This window comes from Centruroides sculpturatus, unplaced genomic scaffold (assembly GCF_000671375.1).
Source record: "Centruroides sculpturatus isolate CEXI.00-Female unplaced genomic scaffold, Cexi_2.0 scaffold1153, whole genome shotgun sequence".
In the NCBI taxonomy this organism is placed as follows: domain Eukaryota; kingdom Metazoa; phylum Arthropoda; class Arachnida; order Scorpiones; family Buthidae; genus Centruroides; species Centruroides sculpturatus.
The window spans coordinates 223,273-247,419 of record NW_019385436.1 but is presented as its reverse complement, the minus strand read 5'-3'; the positions used below and the strand labels follow the sequence as shown (position 1 = coordinate 247,419).

The 24,147-nt window shown below is 28.1% G+C and overlaps 3 protein-coding genes across 4 annotated transcripts; all 3 read right to left on the bottom strand.

Annotated features, from left to right (window-relative positions):
* Positions 1 to 1,126: 1,126 nt before the first annotated feature.
* LOC111638975 (alpha-tocopherol transfer protein-like) lies at positions 1,127 to 4,592 on the bottom strand. Its single transcript, XM_023384750.1, has 5 exons — positions 4,483 to 4,592; positions 4,108 to 4,350; positions 3,429 to 3,622; positions 2,726 to 2,839; positions 1,127 to 2,651 (listed from the first exon to the last, which is right to left on the bottom strand). The coding sequence occupies exons 1-5, from the start codon at positions 4,577 to 4,579 to the stop codon at positions 2,298 to 2,300; spliced, it is 1,002 nt and encodes a 333-aa protein (XP_023240518.1). The 5' UTR covers positions 4,580 to 4,592; the 3' UTR covers positions 1,127 to 2,297.
* An 8,363-nt stretch (positions 4,593 to 12,955) lies between these two features.
* LOC111638978 (alpha-tocopherol transfer protein-like) lies at positions 12,956 to 18,043 on the bottom strand. Of its 2 annotated transcripts, none has more exons than XM_023384754.1 (5): positions 17,934 to 18,043; positions 17,559 to 17,801; positions 17,015 to 17,208; positions 14,618 to 14,731; positions 12,956 to 14,543 (listed from the first exon to the last, which is right to left on the bottom strand). In XM_023384754.1, the coding sequence occupies exons 1-5, from the start codon at positions 18,028 to 18,030 to the stop codon at positions 14,190 to 14,192; spliced, it is 1,002 nt and encodes a 333-aa protein (XP_023240522.1). In that variant the 5' UTR covers positions 18,031 to 18,043; the 3' UTR covers positions 12,956 to 14,189. The 2 variants fall into 2 exon arrangements, with proteins under 2 accessions (XP_023240522.1, XP_023240521.1); XM_023384753.1 differs by lacking the exons at positions 17,015 to 17,208; positions 17,559 to 17,801; positions 17,934 to 18,043 and adding exons at positions 15,321 to 15,514; positions 16,000 to 16,242; positions 16,369 to 16,494.
* Positions 18,044 to 19,458: 1,415 nt separating this feature from the next.
* On the bottom strand, positions 19,459 to 23,584 carry LOC111638979 (alpha-tocopherol transfer protein-like). The gene is made up of 6 exons (XM_023384755.1): positions 23,567 to 23,584; positions 22,823 to 22,925; positions 22,448 to 22,690; positions 21,768 to 21,961; positions 21,065 to 21,178; positions 19,459 to 20,990 (listed from the first exon to the last, which is right to left on the bottom strand). Exons 2-6 carry the CDS (start codon positions 22,917 to 22,919, stop codon positions 20,637 to 20,639), a joined length of 1,002 nt encoding a protein of 333 aa, XP_023240523.1. The 5' UTR covers positions 22,920 to 22,925; positions 23,567 to 23,584; the 3' UTR covers positions 19,459 to 20,636.
* Between the last annotated feature and the right edge of the window lie 563 nt (positions 23,585 to 24,147).

The following is a 24,147-nucleotide window of genomic DNA, read 5'->3' as shown; positions in this document are numbered from 1 at the left end:
TCTAAATAAAAACGAAAGACCGGTTCTGTATTGTAATGATAGTGAAGTAAGGTTAAAAAACAATATTGTAAGAGTGCATGCTTGACCAAATTCCTTTAAAAACTGTTTAAAAAAAGCATATTTAATTAATATAAAAACTAAATATTCTACAACCAGTAAAAAAGTGTGTAACTTGAACTGTAATCTTATAAATTTAATACAATATTGTGCTATAACTAAACATAATTTGTAATAATGTAATAAAGAAAAGGAAAATGCCAACAGCCATGCGTGCACTCCCATTTTTAAAGAAATGTGTTTTAATATTATACAATTTAATTAATTGATATAAGTGAAACTATAAACAACAGAATATAAAGGTATATCTCATTGATTCAATGCACACCCGCAGTTCGGGTTATATAACGCTTGCAGGAAAACAAACAGACACAAACACTAAGAATATTTCAAAACCAAATGTTTCTTGAACCATATTGACGTAGAACCATATTGAATTACATATGAAGTGTGCAAATTTGAATATTACACCGAAATTTTATTTTATTTCAGTAATGTTATTTCTACTAAAAACAACTAAGGAAGCCTGATAAACCGCGCAGCAACTTTATATCAGAATAATTAATTATTCTAGTCCTGTTACACAACACTTTTTTACTCCACTTTTCAAGGTAAATACTGCATCTTAACATTTCCTCTATATCTATTTTTATATTTCATATTACGTAAAAGTATATAAATGAGAAAATATATGTTGGATTTTTAAAATGTTTTTGTTTATTAATATAGTTTAGTTATCGTTTAGAAGTGTAAACACCATGAACGTTTTACTTTTCTATTTATCGTGCATAATGGAAAGTAACACTATAAATATTTTAGGTGCAAGTATCTCAGGTATAGAACCAAATTACATTTAAGTTTTTGGTCTATAAAAGGGGTTAAACTCCTGATGAATATTTGGTATTAATTTATTTTAAATAATTAAAATAAAATAAACTGGAACTATTTGTACATTTATCAAATTGTGTATTCTGGTGAGTAGTATGCTGACCTTGTGGTTACAATTCAGATTTAGAAAAGAATTTATTTATACATAAAACAATGGAGACATTGAAACGAATACATTTTACAAAGAAAAAATTTTTAAACAGATTCATTGTTTTTATGAAGAAATTTGGAACGTCTGTAAAACTGGTTTTTCCTTTAAAACTCGAAGTACCTCTGGGCAACAGATAACAGGTCGTGCACAATTTCTTGGCAGGATTAACATTTTCAATAAGACAAACTCCTATCAGGTATAATGTCAGGCATTTTGTACCAGATAAAATAACTCAAAAAAATTTCGTTAGCAAGTCACGGGAGCCTAAGAAGTATATATGTGTTTTCAACTTATTAGGATTATTTTTATATATAAGCAATTGATGTTATTAAATTTTGGTGAAATGACAAGGAGGAGATGAAGATGAGTTCTGTGTCATATCTTGTATGGAATCACACTTAACAAAAATTTTACTCGTTATTATCACTTACAGTATTTATGAGAACTCATAATTATTATCAAAATTAAGACTTATCTCCATTGAAAAAATTAAGACACATAGAGCTACACACAATCTTATTTATAAGCGAACGTATCTTATTGTTCTCATAATTAACTTGGAAGATTATAGCAACTGCCTCCGCTTTCCTATTTCAATCTAACAATGTTAATAACCTTATTAGGATATTCTTCATTCTGTACATATAACCATAAAAGTTATGAAACAAAGTCTTTTATCTTAGAATACGAATAAATTCCTACAGACTACTATATTCATACTTACTGAAGTTATTAAGTACAGTACAAGATTCTTAAGTATATAACCAGAAGTGTAAAGAAAGAAACATCGCTTACTAAGACAACAGTTTTGTTAATTCCTCCCTGTACAGTTCCAAATATTTTTAATTTGGTAATTCTTATTTGTATTTTTAATTTCATCAAAATATTATACTTTATCTTACTTAGTATTAAATGGGAGTTTGTATATTTTAAATAGAAATTTCAAATTCTTGTCTTTGTAAAGAAGCATCTAGATTTATAAAGTTTTCATAAAATGGATGACACATTTTATTTCTTTAGTTAAGATAAGGTACAACAAAAAGTTGTTTAGTGTTTACAAAATCATCATAGTTTACTCAATAAAAAATAATTTCTAATGCAAAAATTTATTTTGTAACGTTAGTATACACTTACTTACTTGTGATAAGTATTAACTGCAATTTATCTTTTTTGTTTTAAAAATTGACTTCATATCCACCACTTAAAAATGAGTCATTTCGAATTCAGAATCTTCTTTCAAAGCAGCTATGAAAGCTTCTGGATTGTCAGCATGACGTTGGAATTTTTCTTCTGATTTTTCCATAAATTTCTTTATTTTTTCGTCTTCTACACCTTCGCGAATGTATCTAAATGTGCCCTCTGTAAAATTCTTATTTCTTTGTTCTTCGTACAATTTCACATACTCTTCGTTCCTTTGAAAGTATTCTTCGTTAGATTTGATCATATTAGTGGCTTCAGTGGGATCGAAATCGGGTAAATTTCCTCCATATTCTGAAGGCAAGCAGTCTGGGTTGACGAATTTGTGTAGAGATTCCATGTCAGAATGAATATGAAACTGCAAGTAAAATGTTATTTTCAGAAATTTATTGAAATCTGAATAAATTGAAAAAAAAAGTTGTAATCACTTACTCTCTTCCGGAGTTTAGATGGTAAAAGTGGAAACATTATAGTTAAAAATGCCTTTATGATGATATTCAGGTTGACGAAATGTACTTCTTTATATCGAAGCTGATAAGAATCTTTCTATAAAAATATATTACAATTTAAAAATTGCAGCCCGGTATTGTGATGATTTCACAATAAATAATTGCTCGTTTAATCTTATCGTTTTACCAAAGTATTTTGCTTATTAATTAACCCACATAACGTTAACTTTTATTTAATCTATGCTCCTCAGCTTCTATTTATACTCTATGAATTTTTCAAAACTCATTTTGTTGGATTATTTCTAAATTGTTGGATTATACATGGCTTTTCTAAATTGTTTAACACGTCTTAATAGTAATAAAATGATATAAAATCCTTGACAGAAGGACACGGTAATTCAGTTTGTTGAAAATTGTTAAGTTTTTTGATAAAGCAGATAAAATTGTCACTTTCATAATCCAGAATCATTTATAGATCGTCTTTCTCCTTCTAATAACAACTACAAACTAGTTTACAGTACTTAATCTGTACCAATATACAGAACAAATTAAAAATATTACTGTAATTTTCTTATAAATTTCAATGAGTTGACATGTTCATCTCTCTATGTCTTTACATACTAGATTTACACAATAAGTAAATATATTTCTACATATTCACATTATGCTAAAAATAAATTACTCACAAATATAAAAGTCACCATTGAATGGACCACTCTAGGAGGATAATGGTAGAAATGTGTCAAAGCTAAACCCGCTGAGTCAATAATACATACGACTTTCTTTTCTTGAGCTCTATGAAAATTTAACTGAAAATCCAGTACGAGCATTATAGCACGCAATACTTCCACACCACTCGCAATAGAAGTATCCCAGTTACCTATAAAGTAAAAATTGCACAAAAACATTTTTAAGACCTGATTAAAATTTATTAAACTAATTTCTAAAATTTAAGAATTTTTAATCATAAATTAAATTTATTATTTTTCCATAATGTTGCGAAATTATCAAATACAACAGAAACTCGTTATCTAAAACGAGTTAAAAAAATTAAAACAAATATTGCTCTATATGCAGTATAACATAGTAAACTAGAGACAAAACAATCAATTTAACTGGAAAATTAATTTGCATTCAAACACAGTATTTGCGTTATACTGATTATATATTACGAAACTTTAAATGCATAGTGTTTGATGTATTGCCAATTATTTGCAGAGTGGATAACATCACTCAACAATGGTAGTTTGAGAAAGAATGCTAATTAATTATCAAATTTCGCAACAAATCGTTAAAAAAAATTTATTTTATTCTATATTTTTTCACTTTTCTCAATTCGAAAGCATAAATAAGATTTTTACTTACGAAATTGATAAACATAAATGTAACTTCCGTCCTGATCGAGTATTGGCAAAAATCGCATTATGTTCATGTCTAAAACACGTCCCAACTTGGAAGGGAGATGATTCTTAAAGTATTGGGGATATTCTGTTCTAACGTTGAAGTAATTTTTGAGTAACTGAAGAGATCTTTCGAGGTCAAATTTTCTAGCACGAAGAAAACCAAGGAGAAAAATATCATCTATATGAAAGTTAATCCCTTGATTCTCTGTTGATATCAGAAAGAAAAATATATTTATTATTTTATAATACAGTAAGAACTTTCAGAATGCGTAATTATGCATTAATATTAATATATTTATGTTTTTATTACTTGAAAGTTTTAAAATTCTTTACTTACTGATAATTCTTTTGAAATCTTTTAAGGCATTTTCATCATAAGAAAACACTTCTTTTTCTTCCTCAAATATCGAATTTTTAATGCTTATTTCACTCATATTTTACTGACAATTGAAATAAGTTTCAATTAAAGTTCATATCTATTAACAACTAGTTCTATTGACTACTACAAAACGATAAGAAGTAGACCTTGAGGTAAAATGTTACCTGATTTCTTTTATTTCATTTTTTAACTATAAATATTAATTTCAAAATAATCACCGTTAAAGTAATGCATTTTTTTATTCGTTCAATTTGCATGTGCATTTAATACACGAAAAATTTCTACATTTACTTATGAGAAAAGTTCATACAAAAGATCATGCCTCATGCAAAGATCAGGATGAATGATCATTGATAACAAATGAAAATATTGACTGTTTACAGCTTTAATTTAATTAATAACTTAGAGGAAAATTTTTTTGTGCTTTCATATAGTAGTGTGATGATTACGAATGTAATTTATCAAATAATTTTTATACATATATTTAATTATTATTATTATATCTATGAAAAAGTTTTGTATTAAGCAGTTGTACGATATTTTAAATACACAATACCATAACTTTTATATAACTTATATAATATACTTTTCTAATAATTGTAGTAATTTGTTACTGTGTAAAAAATGCATAATAATAATTGCTAAATTGTACAAATTTACAGCTTATAACCGAACGTAATAAAAATTAAATTGCCTACTTACCTTTCGTTACATGAAAGAGTGAAGAATATTAATTGCGTAAACAGAACTTATAATTGGTTATATTGTCCAATAGAATGAGGTAGTTTAAAATGACGTAGTATTAGAATTAAAATATGCTTGTAACTAGTTAATTATGCAAGTATTTATACATCAAAGTGTATAAGCATGGTGAAGAATTACTAAATATAAGTTTTTACAACAGTCAAAAAATAAGTAAAAATATAGTAAATTAAAACAAAATATTTATTAATCTTAGCCACACATGAAATAATTTTTACTTTTATTAACTTCATATGACTCTGGAAAATATTATTATATATTGTACCTGTACATCTTACTCTCTTCCGGAGTTTAGATGATAAAAGTGGAAACATTATAGTTAAAAATGCCTTTATGATGATATTCAGGTTGACGAAATGTACTTCTTTATATCGAAGCTGATAAGAATCTTTCTATAAAAATATATTACAATTTAAAAATTGCAGCCCGGTATTGTGATGATTTCACAATAAATAATTNTAAACAATGATTTTGATTTTTAATAATATGAAAACAAATACGAAAATAATTTTTAGTTTATATATAATAGCAAGTGTATATATTATTATATAAATATTTTCGTTATATCGGGGTATAATGACGTCGCGCGATATAACGAGGGGACTATTATATTGTAAACTTGTTTGTCACATTAATAGTACTTAATTATTAGTTTAAAAAACAATATTATAAGAGTGCATGCTTGACCAATATTCTTTTAAAAAACTGTTTAGAGAAAGCATATTTAATTAATATAAAAACTAAATGATCTACAACCAGTAATAAAGTATGTCTTTTGTAAACTGTGATCTTATAAATTTAATATAATATTCTGCTATAACTAAGCATAATTTGTAATGATCGAATAAAGAAAAGGAAAATGCCAACAGCCATGCATCACGCCCTTTTTTAAGGAAATGTATTTTAATTTTATACAATTTAATTATAAACAACAGAATATAAAGGTATGTTTCACATAGTAGATTCAATGCACACCCGCAGTTCCTACTATGTAACGCTTGCAGGAAGACAAACAGACACAAACACTAAGAATATTTCAAAATCAAATGTTTCTTGAACAGTCAGGATTAGAACGATATTGAATTACATATGAAGTGTGCAAATTTGAATATTACACTGAAAATTTATTTATTTCTGTAATGTCCTTTTTACTAAAAACATCTAAGGAAGCCTGATAAACCGCGCAGCAATTTTATATCAGAATAATTAATTATTCTAGTCCTGTTACACAACACTTTTTTACTCCATTTTTCAAGGTAAATACTGTATCTTAACATTTCCTCTATATCTACTTTTATCTTTCATATTACGTAAACGTTGCCAGTATATAAATGAGAAAATATAGGGATTTTTGGATTTTTAGTTGGATTTTTAAAACGTTTTTGTTTATTAATATAGTTTAATTATCGTTTAGAAGTGTAAACAACATGAACGTTTTACTCTTCTGTTTATTGTGCATAACGGAAAGTAACACTATAAATATTTTAGGTGCAAGTATCTCAGGTATAGAACCAAATTACATTTAAGTTTTTGGTCTATAAAAGGGGTTAAACTCCTGATGAATATTTGGTATTAATTTATTTTAAATAATTAAAATAAAATAAACTGGAACTATTTGTACATTTATCAAATTGTGTATTCTGGTGAGTAGTATGCTGACCTTGTGGTTACAATTCAGATATCTCAATGACAGCTGAAGAATGGCTGGACCTCAATTTAAACATTTTTAAATTTACATAAAATTGTAAAGTATTTGAAATGTTTAATTAAAAAGGTTAATTTTACTTTACTTTCTAAAATTAATCAAATAATTATGATACGACGACTATGATTAGCGTCGCGCTTTATATATGCATTTGTGAAAGTAGTTATGTCTTCTAAAAGACCTTTCGTTTCGCTTAAACTAAACTAAGTGGTGTAACATGCAGGTATTTAACATGGATGTATATATGTGAGATCAGCCGGTGGTACTACTCCGCTAGGATAGTTAGTACCACTTAAACGGCGCTAGTTGGTGAAATTAGTTTTCTAAAGTTTCGGATCACGAGATCCGATCTTAAAAAGTTTTATCGGAGGGCTGTTAAATGTTAAATAGGATATAGACGGCGAAGTCTCTATCCAACGTCATGATTCCTTTTGACACCAGTTAATCAGTTATTTTACACGCGGATTAACATGCGTATGGAGGTATGCGAACAAAGATAAGACATTCTTTAACAATAATAACGATAAACGATTTAATAAAAAAGGTAAATAAAAATACAAATTAATCTGAATTAAAATTAAGCGAATGAACAAAATATGCGCTTCGAGAGAGAGAGCTCAACACTTACAACCTTTTAGTAGACTTCTTCTTTTATATTTGTCGAATATACCTTCAGTTCTAAGGTTCTCATACTCCTGTTCATGGAGAGGTCTTGATATTCACAATATTAAATATATCTTCTATGTTTCTAATTTAACTCATTTAACATGGCGAAAGTATGTCTATGGACGTTTGCCTTTAGGATACTGCTATGGGCGTTGGTATTTGGAGACAATATGGACTACGTCGATCACATCTCGGATCTTCTGGCGTACTCCCCGAACTCTGCCAAACTCTGACTATATCTCTTCATTTGCGACCAATCAGCATGTTTAGATTCTTTCACGTAAACGGATAGAAAGGGGAATTATTGAGGGGTCGAAAATTCCCAGTGTGGAGAGATTTGTAACCGATAAGGGAAAAACAAATAATGCTTCTACTTCCGTCGAAGGAAGTGGCTCTGTTATCTGCTTTCCCACGCTAGAAAATAGTCATTTTCACACCAAAATAAAAGAATATTTTTCTACAAAAATTTAACTTCATTTTTAAATTGTTAGTTAGACCCAGAGGCTATTCGAATCTCACATATAGTCTATTTATTTTATAAAAATGTTTTAAAATCAGATCTAAAAATTGAAATATAATGCGAACTCACTGTAACTAGCTATTGGCGAAATGCTAGTCTATGACCATCTACCAGTGCTCAGTGGTTTTATCCAGTCTGCAAAGACTGTCGAAGAAACACTTCAGCGAAGAGGTCAACTTGTCGAGAAACCACTTATCATGTAACTTTCCTGAATCCAATTCATAAGGGAGTAATTATTTTTCACACGTACTTGCAGAAGGACAGTCAGAGTAATCAATTATCTTCAATGTTTAAAGGTTAGCAAATAAAATATATTAACGAAAAATATAGAGTAGAGAAGCGCCATAGCGATATTTTTGGCATTCTTGGCAATGCAATAATTTTTTTAGCCGATGGCGCATAAATGTTTGCCAGGTAAAAGTAAAGATAAATTGTGATAAATTCAATATATAGTTATAAATAATTTCTCTAAATAAACCGGACACGAATCTTTTTGTTAAAAACAAATAAAAATTATTCTATTTTCCTACGAGTTTATGTATTTTTAATTTTTAAATACTTAATCAAAATGATTAATGTTCAATGGATAGATGGCAACTTTAGGATGATTTTCATGGATAGTTCATGCTAGTACNTTTCGCTTAAACTAAACTAAGTGTTGTAACATGCAGGTATTTAACATAAATATATATAGCCTTTATAATTTTTAAATACTTAATGAAAAAGATTAATGTTCAATGGATGGATGGCAACTTTAGGATGATTTTTATGGATAGCCGATGCTAGTACTATGCTGTGATGAATGGTACAGTCTCGACTTTTTGTCTCTGCTTCAAGAAATCAATAACAATGTTTTCAAAGGCATGATAGTGGTTGTTTATTCGAAGTTTCAAGTATACATATATATTGCACGTTCTTTCTATTTTTTGGAATTAGAGAAAAATCGTGTGAAGAAATATTCACTTACCAAAGTAGGTTCCCACCAGTAGCCGAGTGGATAAAACCAATTAACACTGGTCGTGGGTTCGCTCGTGTCGAATGGGTTGAACATTTGGAGTTTTCTGGGTGTTTTTCACGTTAGTAATATCTAAATTGGAGGCAATTTTTTATGAAACATTTTCTCGTGAGATGTTTTATGCGAAACTAGCTCTTAGTTAGGTGTTACTAATATGAAGAAAATCCGGTAAACTGCCCGTTGGCCATGTGAAAACTCCCGACTACGTAAAAGTACAAAACTTAAAACAGTATTGAATTATTGCTCGATAACATCAGCACGGAATAGATACAATTGAAAACATATCTATTCTTGCTAGATTTTATTAAGTAACAAGACAAAATTTAGAAGGAAAGAATTTATTTATACATAAAACAATGGAGGCATGAAACGAACACATTTTTACAAAGAAAAAAATTTGTCAACAGATTCATTGTTTTTATGAAGAAATTTGGAACGTCTGTAAACCTGGTTTCTCCTTTAAAACTCGAAGTACCGCTGTGCAACAGGTCGTGCACAATTTCTTGGCAGGATTAACATTTTCAATATGACAAACTCCTATCAGGTATAATGTCAGGCATTTTGTACCAGATATGGAAACTCAAAAAGATTTCGTCAGCAAGTCACGAGAGTCTAAAAACTATATATGTATGTTTTCAACTTAGTAGAATTATTTCTTTATATGGGCAATTGATGTTATTAAATTTTGGTGTAATGACAAGGAGGAGATGAAGATGAGTTCTGTGTCATATCTTCTATGGAATCACACTTAATAAAAATTTTACTCGTTGTTATCACTTACAGTATTTATAAAAACTCATAGTTGTTATCAAAATTAAGCCTTTTCCCCATTAAAAGAATTAAAACGCATAGCGCTACACAACCTTATTTATGAGCGAATGTATCTTATTGTTCTCATAATTAACTTGGAATATTATAGCAACTGCGTCCGCTTTCTTATTTTAATCTAACAATGTTAGTAACCTTCTTAGGATCTTCTTCATTCTATGACCATAAAAATTATGAAACAAAGTCCTTTTATGTGAGAATACGAATGAATTCCTACAGACTACTCTATTTTTACTTACTGGAGTTATTAAGTACAGTACAAGATTCTTAAGTATAGAATCAGAAGTGTAGATAAAAAAAACTTCGCTTACTAAGAGAACAGTTTTGTTAATTCCTCCCTATACAGATCCAAATATTTTTAATTTTTAAATACTTAATCAAAATGATTAATGTTCAATGGATAGATGGCAACTTTAGGATGATTTTCATGGATAGTTCATGCTAGTACTACGTTGGCGCAGTCTCGACTCTTTGTCTCTGCTTCAAGAAATCAATAACAATGTTTTCAAAGGCATGTTACAAATTGTTTATTCGAAGTTTCAGATATACATATATATTGCACGTTCTTTCTATCCTTTGGAATTAGAGAAAGATCGTGTGAAAAAATATTCACTTACCAAACTAGGTTTTCACCAGTAGCCGAGTGGATGAAACCACTTAAAACCAGTAGTTATTTGGTCGTGGGTTCTCTCGTGTCCAACGGGCTGAACACTTGGAGTTTTCTGGGTTTTCTTCACGTTAGTAATATCTAAATTGGGGCCAATTTCGTATGAAAAACCTTCTCGTGAAATATTTTATGGGAAAGTAGCTCTTATTCAGGTGTTACTAATATAAAAAAAAAAAAAAAATCCGGAAAACAGCCCGTTGGCCAGGTGAAAACTCTTGACCTAAACTAAACCAGTATTCAGTGTTATATCGTATGGCCAAGGGATTTATTTATATTTTTCGCAGATTGTAAGTTAAAAACTTATACTTGTATAAATTATTACATCCTAATTCAATGAATTAACATTTCCGGGATGCCATTGATTTTACTATGAAAAGATGATTTCAAAGGAACAACAGCAATTTGATAAAGCGAAAATAAAAGTACAAAACTTAAAACAGTACTAAATGTGTATTTAATTATTGCTCGATAACATTAGCACGGAATAAATACAATTAAAACATATCTATTCTTGCTAAATTTTATTGAGTAACAAGACAAAATTTAGAAAGAAAAGAATTTATTTATACATAAAACAATGGAGACATTGAAACGAATACATTTTACAAAGAAAAAATTTTTAAACAGATTCATTGTTTTTATGAAGAAATTTGGAACGTCTGTAAAACTGGTTTTTCCTTTAAAACTCGAAGTACCTCTGGGCAACAGATAACAGGTCGTGCACAATTTCTTGGCAGGATTAACATTTTCAATAAGACAAACTCCTATCAGGTATAATGTCAGGCATTTTGTACCAGATAAAATAACTCAAAAAAATTTCGTTAGCAAGTCACGGGAGCCTAAGAAGTATATATGTGTTTTCAACTTAGTAGGATTATTTTTATATATAAGCAATTGATGTTATTAAATTTTGGTGAAATGACAAGGAGGAGATGAAGATGAGTTCTGTGTCATATCTTGTATGGAATCACACTTAACAAAAATTTTACTCGTTATTATCACTTACAGTATTTATGAGAACTCATAATTATTATCAAAATTAAGACTTATCTCCATTGAAAAAATTAAGACACATAGAGCTACACACAATCTTATTTATAAGCGAACGTATCTTATTGTTCTCATAATTAACTTGGGAGATTATAGCAACTGCCTCCGCTTTCCTATTTCAATCTAACAATGTTAATAACCTTATTAGGATATTCTTCATTCTGTACATATAACCATAAAAGTTATGAAACAAAGTCTTTTATCTTAGAATACGAATAAATTCCTACAGACTACTATATTCATACTTACTGAAGTTATTAAGTACAGTACAAGATTCTTAAGTATATAACCAGAAGTGTAAAGAAAGAAACATCGCTTACTAAGACAACAGTTTTGTTAATTCCTCCCTGTACAGTTCCAAATATTTTTAATTTTTAAATACTTAATCAAAATGATTAATGTTCAATGGATAGATGGCAACTTTAGGATGATTTTCATGGATAGTTCATGCTAGTACTACGTTGGCGCAGTCTCGACTCTTTGTCTCTGCTTCAAGAAATCAATAACAATGTTTTCAAAGGCATGTTACAAATTGTTTATTCGAAGTTTCAGATATACATATATATTGCACGTTCTTTCTATCCTTTGGAATTAGAGAAAGATCGTGTGAAAAAATATTCACTTACCAAACTAGGTTTTCACCAGTAGCCGAGTGGATGAAACCACTTAAAACCAGTAGTTATTTGGTCGTGGGTTCTCTCGTGTCCAACGGGCTGAACACTTGGAGTTTTCTGGGTTTTCTTCACGTTAGTAATATCTAAATTGGGGCCAATTTCGTATGAAAAACCTTCTCGTGAAATATTTTATGGGAAAGTAGCTCTTATTCAGGTGTTACTAATATAAAAAAAAAAAAAAAATCCGGAAAACAGCCCGTTGGCCAGGTGAAAACTCTTGACCTAAACTAAACCAGTATTCAGTGTTATATCGTATGGCCAAGGGATTTATTTATATTTTTCGCAGATTGTAAGTTAAAAACTTATACTTGTATAAATTATTACATCCTAATTCAATGAATTAACATTTCCGGGATGCCATTGATTTTACTATGAAAAGATGATTTCAAAGGAACAACAGCAATTTGATAAAGCGAAAATAAAAGTACAAAACTTAAAACAGTACTAAATGTGTATTTAATTATTGCTCGATAACATTAGCACGGAATAAATACAATTAAAACATATCTATTCTTGCTAAATTTTATTGAGTAACAAGACAAAATTTAGAAAGAAAAGAATTTATTTATACATAAAACAATGGAGACATTGAAACGAATACATTTTACAAAGAAAAAATTTTTAAACAGATTCATTGTTTTTATGAAGAAATTTGGAACGTCTGTAAAACTGGTTTTTCCTTTAAAACTCGAAGTACCTCTGGGCAACAGATAACAGGTCGTGCACAATTTCTTGGCAGGATTAACATTTTCAATAAGACAAACTCCTATCAGGTATAATGTCAGGCATTTTGTACCAGATAAAATAACTCAAAAAAATTTCGTTAGCAAGTCACGGGAGCCTAAGAAGTATATATGTGTTTTCAACTTATTAGGATTATTTTTATATATAAGCAATTGATGTTATTAAATTTTGGTGAAATGACAAGGAGGAGATGAAGATGAGTTCTGTGTCATATCTTGTATGGAATCACACTTAACAAAAATTTTACTCGTTATTATCACTTACAGTATTTATGAGAACTCATAATTATTATCAAAATTAAGACTTATCTCCATTGAAAAAATTAAGACACATAGAGCTACACACAATCTTATTTATAAGCGAACGTATCTTATTGTTCTCATAATTAACTTGGAAGATTATAGCAACTGCCTCCGCTTTCCTATTTCAATCTAACAATGTTAATAACCTTATTAGGATATTCTTCATTCTGTACATATAACCATAAAAGTTATGAAACAAAGTCTTTTATCTTAGAATACGAATAAATTCCTACAGACTACTATATTCATACTTACTGAAGTTATTAAGTACAGTACAAGATTCTTAAGTATATAACCAGAAGTGTAAAGAAAGAAACATCGCTTACTAAGACAACAGTTTTGTTAATTCCTCCCTGTACAGTTCCAAATATTTTTAATTTGGTAATTCTTATTTGTATTTTTAATTTCATCAAAATATTATACTTTATCTTACTTAGTATTAAATGGGAGTTTGTATATTTTAAATAGAAATTTCAAATTCTTGTCTTTGTAAAGAAGCATCTAGATTTATAAAGTTTTCATAAAATGGATGACACATTTTATTTCTTTAGTTAAGATAAGGTACAACAAAAAGTTGTTTAGTGTTTACAAAATCATCATAGTTTACTCAATAAAAAATAATTTCTAATGCAAAAATTTATTTTGTAACGTTAGTATACACTTACTTACTTGTGATAAGTATTAACTGCAATTTATCTTTTTTGTTTTAAAAATTGACTTCATATCCACCACTTAAAAATGAGTCATTTCGAATTCAGAATCTTCTTTCAAAGCAGCTATGAAAGCTTCTGGATTGTCAGCATGACGTTGGAATTTTTCTTCTGATTTTTCCATAAATTTCTTTATTTTTTCGTCTTCTACACCTTCGCGAATGTATCTAAATGTGCCCTCTGTAAAATTCTTATTTCTTTGTTCTTCGTACAATTTCACATACTCTTCGTTCCTTTGAAAGTATTCTTCGTTAGATTTGATCATATTAGTGGCTTCAGTGGGATCGAAATCGGGTAAATTTCCTCCATATTCTGAAGGCAAGCAGTCTGGGTTGACGAATTTGTGTAGAGATTCCATGTCAGAATGAATATGAAACTGTAAGTAAAATGTTATTTTCAGAAATTTATTGAAATCTGAATAAATTGAAAAAAAAAGTTGTAATCACTTACTCTCTTCCGGAGTTTAGATGGTAAAAGTGGAAACATTATAGTTAAAAATGCCTTTATGATGATATTCAGGTTGACGAAATGTACTTCTTTATATCGAAGCTGATAAGAATCTTTCTATAAAAATATATTACAATTTAAAAATTGCAGCCCGGTATTGTGATGATTTCACAATAAATAATTGCTCGTTTAATTTTATCGTTTTACCAAAGTATTTTGCTTATTAATTAACCCACATAACGTTAACTTTTATTTAATCTATGCTCCTCAGCTTCTATTTATACTCTATGAATTTTTCAAAACTCATTTTGTTGGATTATTTCTAAATTGTTGGATTATACATGGCTTTTCTAAATTGTTTAACACGTCTTAATAGTAATAAAATGATATAAAATCCTTGACAGAAGGACACGGTAATTCAGTTTGTTGAAAATTGTTAAGTTTTTTGATAAAGCAGATAAAATTGTCACTTTCATAATCCAGAATCATTTATAGATCGTCTTTCTCCTTCTAATAACAACTACAAACTAGTTTACAGTACTTAATCTGTACCAATATACAGAACAAATTAAAAATATTACTGTAATTTTCTTATAAATTTCAATGAGTTGACATGTTCATCTCTCTATGTCTTTACATACTAGATTTACACAATAAGTAAATATATTTCTACATATTCACATTATGCTAAAAATAAATTACTCACAAATATAAAAGTCACCATTGAATGGACCACTCTAGGAGGATAATGGTAGAAATGTGTCAAAGCTAAACCCGCTGAGTCAATAATACATACGACTTTCTTTTCTTGAGCTCTATGAAAATTTAACTGAAAATCCAGTACGAGCATTATAGCACGCAATACTTCCACACCACTCGCAATAGAAGTATCCCAGTTACCTATAAAGTAAAAATTGCACAAAAACATTTTTAAGACCTGATTAAAATTTATTAAACTAATTTCTAAAATTTAAGAATTTTTAATCATAAATTAAATTTATTATTTTTCCATAATGTTGCGAAATTATCGAATACAACAGAAACTCGTTATCTAAAACGAGTTAAAAAAATTAAAACAAATATTGCTCTGTATGCAGTATAACATAGTAAACTAGAGACAAAACAATCAATTTAACTGGAAAATTAATTCGCATTCAAACACAGTATTTGCGTTATACTGATTATATATTACGAAACTTTAAATGCATAGTGTTTGATGTATTGCCAATTATTTGCAGAGTGGATAACATCACTCAACAATGGTAGTTTGAGAAAGAATGCTAATTAATTATCAAATTTCGCAACAAATCGTTAAAAAAAATTTATTTTATTCTATATTTTTTCACTTTTCTCAATTCGAAAGCATAAATAAGATTTTTACTTACGAAATTGATAAACATAAATGTAACTTCCGTCCTGATCGAGTATTGGCAAAAATCGCATTATGTTCATGTCTAAAACACGTCCCAACTTGGAAGGGAGATGATTCTTAAAGTATTGGGGATATTCTATTCTAACGTTGAAGTAATTTTTGAGTAACTGAAGAGATCTTTCGAGGTCAAATTTTCTAGCACGAAGAAAACCAAGGAGAAAAATATCATCCATATGAAAGTTAATTCCTTGATTTTCTATTGAAATCAGAAAGAAAAATATTATTTTATAATACAGTAATAACTTTCAGAATGCATAATTATGCATTAATATTAATTTATTTATGTTTTTATTACTCGAAGGTTTTAAAATTTTTTACTTACTGATAAACCTTTTGAAATCTTTTAAGGCATTTTCATGATAAGAAAACACTTCTTTTTCTTCCTCAAATATTAAATTTTTAATGCTTATTTCACTCATATTTTACTGAAATTTTAAATAATTTTCAATTAAAGTTCATATCTATTAACAACTAGTTCTATTGACTACTACAAAACGATAAGAAGTAGACCTTGAGGTAAAATGTTAACTGATTTCTTTTATTTTTACTATAAACTATAAATATTCATTTCACAATAATCACCATTAAAGTAATACATTTCTTTATTCGTTCAATTTATATGTGCATTTAATACACAAAAAATTTCTACATTCATTTATGAGAAAAGTTCATACAAAAGATCATGCCTCATGCAAAGATCAGGATGAATGATCATTGATAACAGATGAAAATATTGACTGTTTACAGCTTTAATTTTATTAATAACTTAGAGGAAAATCTGTTTTTGTGCTTTCATATAGTAGTGTGATGATTACGAATGTAATTTATCAAATAATTTTCATAAATATATTTAGTTATTATTATTATAGCTATAATAAAGTTTTGTATTAAGCAGTTGTAGGCCCCAATTTACACAATAAGTAAATATATTTCTACTATTCACATTATGCTAATCAGAAATTACTCACAAGTATAAAAGTCACCATTGAATGGACGACTCTAGGAGGATAATGGTAGAAATGTGTCAAAGCTAAACCCGCCGAGTCAATAATACATACGACTTTTTTTTCTTGAGCTCTATGAAAATTTAACTGAAAATCCAGTACGAGCATTATAGCACGCAATACTTCGACACCACTCGCAATAGAAGTATCCCAGTTACCTATAAACGAAATTGCACAAAGATATTTTGAAAACCTGATAGAAATATTTTATAATAAAAGGAAACTAAAAAAATTTAATCATATTATGTTACGTTAGGTTTTCAGTAAATTAATTTGCATTCAACTACAGTATTTGAATTATAGTGATTATACATTACGAAACTTTAAATGCACAATGCTTGATTTATTGCCAATTATTTGCAGAGTGGATAACATCACTGAAAAATGGTAGTTTGAGGAAGAATGCTAATTAATTATCAAATTTCGCAGCGAATCGTTAACGAACTTAGTTTCTTCTTTATTTTTTTCTTTACTAAATTTATAAAGCATAAATAAGATTTCTACTTACGAAATTGATACACGTAAATGTAACTTCCGTCCTGATCGAGTATTGGCAAAAATCGCATTATGTTCATGTCTAAAACACGTCCCAACTTGGAAGGGAGATGATTCTTAAAGTATTGGGAATATTCTATTCTAACGTTGAAGTAATTTTTGAGTAACTGAAGAGATCTTTCGAGGTCAAATTTTCTAGCACGAAGAAAACCAAGGAGAAAAATATCATCCATATGAAAGTTAATCCCTTGATTCTCTGTTGATATCAGAAAGAAAAATATATTTATTATTTTATAATACAGTAAGAACTTTCAGAATGCGTAATTATGCATTAATATTAATATATTTATGTTTTTATTACTTGAAAGTTTTAAAATTCTTTACTTACTGATAATTCTTTTGAAATCTTTTAAGGCATTTTCATCATAAGAAAACACTTCTTTTTCTTCCTCAAATATCGAATTTTTAATGCTTATTTCACTCATATTTTACTGACAATTGAAATAAGTTTCAATTAAAGTTCATATCTATTAACAACTAGTTCTATTGACTACTACAAAACGATAAGAAGTAGACCTTGAGGTAAAATGTTACCTGATTTCTTTTATTTCATTTTTTAACTATAAATATTAATTTCAAAATAATCACCGTTAAAGTAATGCATTTTTTTATTCGTTCAATTTGCATGTGCATTTAATACACGAAAAATTTCTACATTTACTTATGAGAAAAGTTCATACAAAAGATCATGCCTCATGCAAAGATCAGGATGAATGATCATTGATAATGTGGGTTCCCAGACGAGGTTCGAACTCGAGTAAACCGTGAAATTCTTGCGCGACACGAGATGTAAACAACGAGACTCGGAACGGTTCGAGTATGTGTCAACTATCTGTTNGTTTAAAAAAAGCATATTTAATTAATATAAAAACTAAATATTCTACAACCAGTAAAAAAGTGTGTAACTTGAACTGTAATCTTATAAATTTAATACAATATTGTGCTATAACTAAACATAATTTGTAATAATGTAATAAAGAAAAGGAAAATGCCAACAGCCATGCGTGCACTCCCATTTTTAAAGAAATGTGTTTTAATATTATACAATTTAATTAATTGATATAAGTGAAACTATAAACAACAGAATATAAAGGTATATCTCATTGATTCAATGCACACCCGCAGTTCGGGTTATATAACGCTTGCAGGAAAACAAACAGACACAAACACTAAGAATATTTCAAAACCAAATGTTTCTTGAACCATATTGACGTAGAACCATATTGAATTACATATGAAGTGTGCAAATTTGAATATTACACCGAAATTTTATTTTATTTCAGTAATGTTATTTCTACTAAAAACAACTAAGGAAGCCTGATAAACCGCGCAGCAACTTTATATCAGAATAATTAATTATTCTAGTCCTGTTACACAACACTTTTTTACTCCACTTTTCAAGGTAAATACTGCATCTTAACATTTCCTCTATATCTATTTTTATATTTCATATTACGTAAAAGTATATAAATGAGAAAATATATGTTGGATTTTTAAAATGTTTTTGTTTATTAATATAGTTTAGTTATCGTTTAGAAGTGTAAACACCATGAACGTTTTACTTTTCTATTTATCGTGCATAATGGAAAGTAACACTATAAATATTTTAGGTGCAAGTATCTCAGGTATAGAACCAAATTACATTTAAGTTTTTGGTCTATAAAAGGGGTTAAACTCCTGATGAATATTTGGTATTAATTTATTTTAAATAATTAAAATAAAATAAACTGGAACTATTTGTACATTTATCAAATTGTGTATTCTGGTGAGTAGTATGCTGACCTTGTGGTTACAATTCAGATTTAGAAAAGAATTTATTTATACATAAAACAATGGAGACATTGAAACGAATACATTTTACAAAGAAAAAATTTTTAAACAGATTCATTGTTTTTATGAAGAAATTTGGAACGTCTGTAAAACTGGTTTTTCCTTTAAAACTCGAAGTACCTCTGGGCAACAGATAACAGGTCGTGCACAATTTCTTGGCAGGATTAACATTTTCAATAAGACAAACTCCTATCAGGTATAATGTCAGGCATTTTGTACCAGATAAAATAACTCAAAAAAATTTCGTTAGCAAGTCACGGGAGCCTAAGAAGTATATATGTGTTTTCAACTTATTAGGATTATTTTTATATATAAGCAATTGATGTTATTAAATTTTGGTGAAATGACAAGGAGGAGATGAAGATGAGTTCTGTGTCATATCTTGTATGGAATCACACTTAACAAAAATTTTACTCGTTATTATCACTTACAGTATTTATGAGAACTCATAATTATTATCAAAATTAAGACTTATCTCCATTGAAAAAATTAAGACACATAGAGCTACACACAATCTTATTTATAAGCGAACGTATCTTATTGTTCTCATAATTAACTTGGAAGATTATAGCAACTGCCTCCGCTTTCCTATTTCAATCTAACAATGTTAATAACCTTATTAGGATATTCTTCATTCTGTACATATAACCATAAAAGTTATGAAACAAAGTCTTTTATCTTAGAATACGAATAAATTCCTACAGACTACTATATTCATACTTACTGAAGTTATTAAGTACAGTACAAGATTCTTAAGTATATAACCAGAAGTGTAAAGAAAGAAACATCGCTTACTAAGACAACAGTTTTGTTAATTCCTCCCTGTACAGTTCCAAATATTTTTAATTTGGTAATTCTTATTTGTATTTTTAATTTCATCAAAATATTATACTTTATCTTACTTAGTATTAAATGGGAGTTTGTATATTTTAAATAGAAATTTCAAATTCTTGTCTTTGTAAAGAAGCATCTAGATTTATAAAGTTTTCATAAAATGGATGACACATTTTATTTCTTTAGTTAAGATAAGGTACAACAAAAAGTTGTTTAGTGTTTACAAAATCATCATAGTTTACTCAATAAAAAATAATTTCTAATGCAAAAATTTATTTTGTAACGTTAGTATACACTTACTTACTTGTGATAAGTATTAACTGCAATTTATCTTTTTTGTTTTAAAAATTGACTTCATATCCACCACTTAAAAATGAGTCATTTCGAATTCAGAATCTTCTTTCAAAGCAGCTATGAAAGCTTCTGGATTGTCAGCATGACGTTGGAATTTTTCTTCTGATTTTTCCATAAATTTCTTTATTTTTTCGTCTTCTACACCTTCGCGAATGTATCTAAATGTGCCCTCTGTAAAATTCTTATTTCTTTGTTCTTCGTACAATTTCACATACTCTTCGTTCCTTTGAAAGTATTCTTCGTTAGATTTGATCATATTAGTGGCTTCAGTGGGATCGAAATCGGGTAAATTTCCTCCATATTCTGAAGGCAAGCAGTCTGGGTTGACGAATTTGTGTAGAGATTCCATGTCAGAATGAATATGAAACTGTAAGTAAAATGTTATTTTCAGAAATTTATTGAAATCTGAATAAATTGAAAAAAAAAGTTGTAATCACTTACTCTCTTCCGGAGTTTAGATGGTAAAAGTGGAAACATTATAGTTAAAAATGCCTTTATGATGATATTCAGGTTGACGAAATGTACTTCTTTATATCGAAGCTGATAAGAATCTTTCTATAAAAATATATTACAATTTAAAAATTGCAGCCCGTTATTGTGATGATTTCACAATAAATAATTGCTCGTTTAATTTTATCGTTTTACCAAAGTATTTTGCTTATTAATTAACCCACATAACGTTAACTTTTATTTAATCTATGCTCCTCAGCTTCTATTTATACTCTATGAATTTTTCAAAACTCATTTTGTTGGATTATTTCTAAATTGTTGGATTATACATGGCTTTTCTAAATTGTTTAACACGTCTTAATAGTAATAAAATGATATAAAATCCTTGACAGAAGGACACGGTAATTCAGTTTGTTGAAAATTGTTAAGTTTTTTGATAAAGCAGATAAAATTGTCACTTTCATAATCCAGAATCATTTATAGATCGTCTTTCTCCTTCTAATAACAACTACAAACTAGTTTACAGTACTTAATCTGTACCAATATACAGAACAAATTAAAAATATTACTGTAATTTTCTTATAAATTTCAATGAGTTGACATGTTCATCTCTCTATGTCTTTACATACTAGATTTACACAATAAGTAAATATATTTCTACATATTCACATTATGCTAAAAATAAATTACTCACAAATATAAAAGTCACCATTGAATGGACCACTCTAGGAGGATAATGGTAGAAATGTGTCAAAGCTAAACCCGCTGAGTCAATAATACATACGACTTTCTTTTCTTGAGCTCTATGAAAATTTAACTGAAAATCCAGTACGAGCATTATAGCACGCAATACTTCCACACCACTCGCAATAGAAGTATCCCAGTTACCTATAAAGTAAAAATTGCACAAAAACATTTTTAAGACCTGATTAAAATTTATTAAACTAATTTCTAAAATTTAAGAATTTTTAATCATAAATTAAATTTATTATTTTTCCATAATGTTGCGAAATTATCGAATACAACAGAAACTCGTTATCTAAAACGAGTTAAAAAAATTAAAACAAATATTGCTCTATATGCAGTATAACATAGTAAACTAGAGACAAAACAATCAATTTAACTGGAAAATTAATTTGCATTCAAACACAGTATTTGCGTTATACTGATTATATATTACGAAACTTTAAATGCATAGTGTTTGATGTATTGCCAATTATTTGCAGAGTGGATAACATCACTCAACAATGGTAGTTTGAGAAAGAATGCTAATTAATTATCAAATTTCGCAACAAATCGTTAAAAAAAATTTATTTTATTCTATATTTTTTTCACTTTTCTTAATTCGAAAGCATAAATAAGATTTTTACTTACGAAATTGATAAACATAAATGTAACTTCCGTCCTGATCGAGTATTGGCAAAAATCGCATTATGTTCATGTCTAAAACACGTCCCAACTTGGAAGGGAGATGATTCTTAAAGTATTGGGGATATTCTGTTCTAACGTTGAAGTAATTTTTGAGTAACTGAAGAGATCTTTCGAGGTCAAATTTTCTAGCACGAAGAAAACCAAGGAGAAAAATATCATCTATATGAAAGTTAATCCCTTGATTCTCTGTTGATATCAGAAAGAAAAATATATTTATTATTTTATAATACAGTAAGAACTTTCAGAATGCGTAATTATGCATTAATATTAATATATTTATGTTTTTATTACTTGAAAGTTTTAAAATTCTTTACTTACTGATAATTCTTTTGAAATCTTTTAAGGCATTTTCATCATAAGAAAACACTTCTTTTTCTTCCTCAAATATCGAATTTTTAATGCTTATTTCACTCATATTTTACTGACAATTGAAATAAGTTTCAATTAAAGTTCATATCTATTAACAACTAGTTCTATTGACTACTACAAAACGATAAGAAGTAGACCTTGAGGTAAAATGTTACCTGATTTCTTTTATTTCATTTTTTAACTATAAATATTAATTTCAAAATAATCACCGTTAAAGTAATGCATTTTTTTATTCGTTCAATTTGCATGTGCATTTAATACACGAAAAATTTCTACATTTACTTATGAGAAAAGTTCATACAAAAGATCATGCCTCATGCAAAGATCAGGATGAATGATCATTGATAACAAATGAAAATATTGACTGTTTACAGCTTTAATTTAATTAATAACTTAGAGGAAAATTTTTTTGTGCTTTCATATAGTAGTGTGATGATTACGAATGTAATTTATCAAATAATTTTTATACATATATTTAATTATTATTATTATATCTATGAAAAAGTTTTGTATTAAGCAGTTGTACGATATTTTAAATACACAATACCATAACTTTTATATAACTTATATAATATACTTTTCTAATAATTGTAGTAATTTGTTACTGTGTAAAAAATGCATAATAATAATTGCTAAATTGTACAAATTTACAGCTTATAACCGAACGTAATAAAAATTAAATTGCCTACTTACCTTTCGTCACATGAAAGAGTGAAAAATATTAATTGCATAAACAGAATTTATCTTTATATTTCTATATATTGTCCAATAGAAAAGGGTAGTTTAATATGACGTCGTGAACAAAACATGCTTTCAACTAATAAATTATGCAAATAATTAAATAGAAAAAAGTAGAAGCATGGTGAACAATTACTAAATATAAGTTTTATAACAGTCGAAAAATCAGTAAGAATATTGTAGATTAAAACAAAATATTTATTAATCTTAGCCACACATGGAATAATTTTTACTTTTATGAACTTTATATGACTCTGGAAAATATTATTAGATACTGTACCTGTACATAAAATTATAATACTTGTTTTCGTTAACAGTATTATAACCAGAATTATAACCAGTATTTATTTTTATAACTAGTTTTTTATGGTCTAATAAATGAGATATTTCACTTTTATGCCAATGCATAATTAAGCAATGATTTCGATTTTTAATATGAAAACAAACACGAAAATAATTATTACTTTATATATAATAGCAAGTGTATGTATTATTATACATTTTCGTTACATCGGGGTATAATAACGACGCGCGAT